This window comes from Calidris pugnax, unplaced genomic scaffold (genome assembly GCF_001431845.1).
Source record: "Calidris pugnax isolate Ruff unplaced genomic scaffold, ASM143184v1 scaffold335, whole genome shotgun sequence".
NCBI lineage: Eukaryota > Metazoa > Chordata > Aves > Charadriiformes > Scolopacidae > Calidris > Calidris pugnax.
Genome location: NW_015091148.1, coordinates 1,623,518 through 1,629,356, shown reverse-complemented (window position 1 = coordinate 1,629,356; position 5,839 = coordinate 1,623,518). Strand labels below are relative to the sequence as shown.

The 5,839-nt window shown below is 63.0% G+C and overlaps 1 protein-coding gene across 1 annotated transcript in view; it reads right to left on the bottom strand.

The window, feature by feature from the left end:
• The window catches only part of ARHGAP23 (Rho GTPase activating protein 23), a gene marked incomplete at its 5' end in the record, with an annotated part of 24,154 nt that extends 18,559 nt beyond the window's left edge, over positions 1–5,595 (bottom strand). Inside the window, 2 exons of the mRNA XM_014958939.1 lie at positions 484–508; positions 5,413–5,595. Of these exons, the coding sequence (XP_014814425.1) occupies positions 484–508; positions 5,413–5,595 (208 nt within the window). The remainder of the gene's footprint in view (positions 1–483; positions 509–5,412) is intronic.
• Between the last annotated feature and the right edge of the window lie 244 nt (positions 5,596–5,839).

Genomic DNA, 5,839 nt, shown 5'->3' with positions numbered 1-5,839 from the left:
CCCCCCCTCCCCCCCCCCGGGGATGGCAGCCCCGGCGCCTCGTCACGCTGCCGGCGTGCCGATCCGTTCCGACACCTTCACATTCGCTCACGTCACCAGCAGCCGCCGGGAGAGCGGGGCCGTGTCCCCGTCCCCAAACACCCCCAGCTCAAGACGAGCCACGGGGGCCGGTGCTGGCCACGCCGCAGCCCCCCCTTTCCCCCCAGCTTTGGGACAGACCCCCCTGGGGTGAGGGTCCAGCGAACCTCCCCAAGGGCTTTGGGGACACCGGGCTCGTCTGCCGTGCCAAGTGCCACCATGGCCCTGCCAGCTGATATTTAGGGCCATGAAACCAGACAGTGGAGATGGGGGACGGTGTCCCCCGGCCACAGCTGTGACCCGTAACAGCCCTGTGCCCCCCGGACCCCTCTGCCTACTGATCCAGGTGGTGACAACCCCCTGAGCTGGGGGGGGTCCCCGAAGCGACGCAGCGCCGGCGCTCACCTGCTCGGTTCCCGTTCTCCTCCTCCTGCCAAAAGAAGAGAAAAACATTAATTTGGTGGCCGGGCCAGGGCAGCCGGGGCGGGGGGACGGGCAGGAGTCCCAAGGGGTGCCAGCCCCTCGTGGGACCTGCGTGTCCCCCTGCCCTCCGCCACCCCTGGCTAAAATTACCTCCCGACACCGGATCTGGCTGTGCCGCCCACGCAGCCCCACCAGCGGGCAGGGAGGGGGTCCCCCCACAACCCCCCCATACCCAGCTACCGGGGATGGGGCCAGTTTTGGGGCAGGGGAGCAGGAAGGGGCACAGCCAGCCCCGTGGTGGCACCTCACCCTTCTCCTGGGCCACCGAGCCTGGCGGGGGAGAGCCCAAGCCCCCCCAGTGGGGTGCCAGGGGAGGGATGGGGGTGCCCGCTGGCACCCATGCCACCACGGAAGTGGGTCCCGGTGGCAGGGACCCCCGGGAAGGGGACGGCTTTGCGCAGGCGTCCTCGGAGGGGCACCGGCCACCGGCTGGGCTATATTTAGCTCTGCAATTATTTCAGCACGGGGCAGGCTGCCAGGGCTGCGGCGGGCACTGCAGGGGGGGTCCTGGCACCCCCTTCCCAGCCACGGGCAGGGGACAGCACTGGGAGCCATGGGCTCTGTCCCACCTTGGGGTGGGAACTGCACCCGTGGGTTTCTGCTCTTGTCCCTCATGTCATCCCGTGGGGACCCCCCCTCGCAGAGCCACGCTGCCCAGGGGGTGCCCAAGCTGGGGCAGGGCACAGCCCCGACGTCCCCAGGGAGGGCAGGTCCCTCCAAAATGCTGGGAAGGGATCACTCTCCATCCCAGTGCGACAGGGGGATGCTCCCCATGAAGAGGAGGAGGAGGGGGCTGAAGGCATCTCTCCACTGTGCCCATTGCTGGGAAGGGACCAGTCTCCATCCCAGGCTGACAGGGGGAGTATTCCCCATGAGGAGGAGGAAGAGGGGGCTGAAGGCATCTCTCCATTGTGCCCACTGCTGGGAAGGGACCAATCTCCATCCCAATGTGATGGGGTGACGTTCCCCATGATGATGAGGAAGGGGGGGCTGAAGGCACCTCTACAGTGTCCATTGCTGGGAAGGGACCAATCTCCATCCCAGTGTGACGGGGGGGACATTCCCCGTGAAGAGGAGGAGGGGGCTGAAGGCACCTCAATAGTGTCCATTGCTGGGAAGGAACCAATCTCCATCCCGGTGTGATGGGGTGACGTTCCCCGTGACGATGAGGAAGAGGGGGCTGAAGGCACCTCTACAGTGTCCATTGCTGGGAAGGGACCAGTCTCTATCCCAGTGTGATGGGGGGGACATTCCCCATGAGGAGGAGGAGGGGGCTGAAGGCACCTCTACAGTGTCCATTGCTGGGAAGGGACCTGTCTTTATCCCAGTGTGACTGGGGGAGTATTCCCCGAGAGGAGGAGGAGGGGGCTGAAGGCATGTCTCCACTGTGCCCATTGCTGGGAAGGGACCAGTCTCCATCCCAGGGTGACGGGGGGGACATTCCCCGTGAGGAGGAGGAGGGGGCTGAAGGCACCTCTACAGTGTCCATTGCTGGGAAGGGACCAATCTCCATCCCGATGTGATGGGGTGACGTTCCCCATGATGATGAGGAAGAGGGGGCTGAAGGCATCTCTACAGTGTCCATTGCTGGGAAGGGACCAGTCTCTATCCCAGTGTGATGGGGGGGACATTCCCCATGAGGAGGAGGAGGGGGCTGAAGGCACCTCTACAGTGTCCATTGCTGGGAAGGGACCTGTCTTTATCCCAGTGTGACTGGGGGAGTATTCCCCGAGAGGAGGAGGAGGGGGCTGAAGGCATGTCTCCACTGTGCCCATTGCTGGGAAGGGACCAGTCTCCATCCCAGGGTGACGGGGAGGACATTCCCCGTGAGGAGGAGGAGGGGGCTGAAGGCACCTCTCCAGGGTGTCCACGTCCATGGCCCCAGCACACAACCGGCACCACCACCCATGCACCGAGTGGCTGCCACGGCAGGAGCCTGGGGCCACCAAGAGCCCCTGGAGGCAAGGACTCGCCCCTCTCCCTGCCTCTCCTGGCCCTGCGGCACCCAAGGAGCCCTTCCCGGCCCGCGGGGCAGCCCTGCTCCCCGGGCTGGGTGCGGCGGTGCCAAAACACGGGGCGGCGAAGGCAGGCTCTGCCGTCACCCTCCCTTGCTGAGTCAACCCCCACCGAAACTCAGCCCCCGGACCTGGCGGCCCGCCGGCACCCGCGGGTGCTGAGCCAGCCCTACCCCACCCTGCCCCACCGGCCCGGGAGTGCCGGTTGCCGGCAGCGATTCCCAACCCCTTTCCAAGAGCATCTCCACCTCCCGGCGTTGATCCGGCTCCTTCCCACGGCTCCCGCCCCCAGCCAGGGCTCAGCCCCGGTGCCCAGCGCCGCGGGGCAGGACCAGGCCCTGGCTCCACGGAGGATGCTCGAGGAGGATGGTGGATGAGAGTGGGTCAGTTCGGAGCAAGTTGGGGCCATCCCCGGGATGAAATGTGGCGACTGGGGTTCAATCCAGTTGGCTGCTGGTCACCAGTGGTGTTCCCCAGGGCTCGGTGCTGGCGCCAGCTCTCTTTAATATCTTTATCGATGATCTGGACGAGATCCACCGCAGTAAGTCTGCAGATGACACCAAGCTGGGCGGGAGCGTTGATCTGCTTGAGGGATCTACAGAGGGATCTGGACAGTCTGGATCCATGGGATGAGGCCGATGGGATGAGGTTCAACAAGGCCAAGTGCCAGGTCCTGCACTCGGGTCACAAACAACTCCATGGACGCTACAGATTTGGGGAAAAGTGGCTGGAGAGCTGCCTGGTGGAAAAGGCCCTGGTTGACAGATGGCTGAATATAAGCCAGCAGCGTGCCCAGGTGGCCAAGAAGGCCACCAGAATCCTGGCCTGTATAAGAGATAGTGTGGCCAGCGGGACTGGGGCAGTGACCATCCCCCTGGACTGGGCACTGGTGAGGCCCCATCTCCAGTGCTGCATCCAGTTTTGGGTCCCTCTCATCAAGAAGGACATTGAGGGGCTGGAGTGTGTCCAGAGAAGGGCAAGGGAGAGGTCTGGAGCACAAGGAGAAGGTCTGGAGAACTTCTGAGGAGCAGCTGAGGGAGCTGGGGGTGTTCAGCCTGGAGAAAGGGAGGCTGAGGGGAGACCTTCTCACTCTCTACAACTCCCTGAAAAGCCAAGTAAGAAGCGATATAACAAGAGGAATTGGCCTCAAGTTGCACCAGGGGAGGTTTAGGATGGACATTGGGAAAAATTTCTTCACCAAAAGGGTTGTCAAGGCTTGGAAGAGGCTGCCCAGGGCAGTGGTGGAGTTGCCATCCCTGGAGACATTTAAAAGCTGGGCAGACGTGGTGCTGAGGGACACGGGTTAGCGGTGGACTTGGCAGTGCCGGGTCAGCGGTTGGACGCGATGATCTTAAAGGTCTTTTCCACAGAAATGATTCCATGGTTCCATGAAAGCTCCTCGGCAGAGTGACGCTGCTGGGGACGGGTCAGGTCGGCGTTCCCCGGGGCAGGCAGGAAAGTGCAGGCAGGAAGGATTTGGGGAGGCAGAGTCGGGAGCTGTGACGGAGTCCGTGGAGTGGGGACTCCGGCGAGTCGCTTCTCCCCACCCTGTGACTCACTTCCCACCGAGCTCCCTGCCTGTGGGGAGGAGGCAGCCAGCGCCAGCCCCTGGGGCAACTGGAGCCGTGGGGCTGCAGGCAGCTGGGAAGCTCTGGAGATGATGGGAGCATCCAGATCTTCCCACGCTGGAGCGGGGAAAGGGCTCTGAAGGACCACAAGGGCTCCCAGACACTTTTCCCTTCATCTGCACCAAGAAAATGGGGTCAGAAGGGGGTTTCAGACCTTGGGGGCTTGGAGATGGCACGGCAAGAGAGCTGGATCGGCACCTTCAGGCCACAGGCAGAGGGCATGGTCCACACTGGAAGCTACTGGGTGGTTTTGTAGGGTCCCTCCATCCCACAAGGAGAAGATGCTGCCTGGATCGGGGCTTCTCGACAGCTCAGGGGGTGCAGGAGGCACCTGGGGGGTTGGTTTCCCCCCAAAAAGGCAGCACCTGGGAAGGGTCTGGCTGCAGCTGAGCCAAGACATGATCTCACTCGCCGGGTCCTGGGGTAGATCCAGCCTGAAGCCTCCCATTGACAGCAGGAAACTGGGAGCCAAAAATCCTCTGCGCTGGAGGCAGTGAGTACTGGTGGGACTGGGCACATGTCCCCTCGCTGGGTGAGGAGCTGCCGGCACTTCCCTGGGCTGGAGGGGACGAGCTGATGCTGGTTGGAGGAGGAGGAGGAGGGACATGATGAAGGGCTTGAATGGCATCCTCCAAAGCGAGAACAAGGCTTGGCCTCCTGATGGCCACGGGTGGTTCAGTTTGGCCCGAGTGATGTCCCCTCCCTCGGGGGCCCTGAAGTCCTTTTCCTGCCGTTCCCGGGAAGGTCCGGAGCTGAGGGATTCCCTCTGTTGGGATGCTCCTTGTTTGTTGTGTGGGTGTCTATTTTTGTCAGTTAGGTTGATGGTTGGACAAGATGATCTTTAAGGTCCCTTCCAACCTAGAAGATTCTGTATGATTCTGTTCCCGCAGACGGCCGCGTCCCCCACCACAAAGGCTCTGGGACATCTCCAGAGCTGCCACCAACTCGCTTCTCGCTCAGAGCACATCCTCCAGCAGCTCCACGGGCTCCTCCATCCCAGGTCCACCCGTGGGTGGGGGCAGCCCCAGGTGCCCCAACCAGGCAGGTGATGGATGCTCCACTCCACGGTTCCCCACTCCCCCACCACCCACCCCCAACCCATGCACAAGCGTCCTGCATCCAACCTCGGCACCTCCAAGCCCCACTCCAGCAGCTCTGGGGGTCCCTGTGCCCCCCACCCTGTCCCCGAGGCCAGGTCCCAGCCCTACCTTGGTGGTGCAATGCACCGCCGACTCCGGGGGGTAGACGATGAAGTGGCGGAGGGTGAAGCCGAACCCCCCCTGTGAGCTCTTCCGCAGCACCAGCGTCTTCGGGCCCACCCAGGGGAAGGGCCCCTCCGGGGGGGCGTTGGCATTTGGGGACGCCCCATCTCTCCGACCCGGCGTTGGCTGGAGGGGACGAGGAGGAAGATGTCACTTTTGGGGAAGGTGGGGGTGTAGTCAATCAGAGTACCCCCCTTCCCCAGCCCCTCATGTTTGGGGGGTGAAATCTGCTGGAAAAGCCATTCTTCTCCTGGGAACCCCCTCCCTACCCCCCCTGGTAGCAAATTCCAGCCCCCCCAAAGCATCCCCTGAGAATCTTTGTATGGGATCTTTGGGGAAAAAAAATGCATGGAAAGGAAATTTAAAAAAAAAA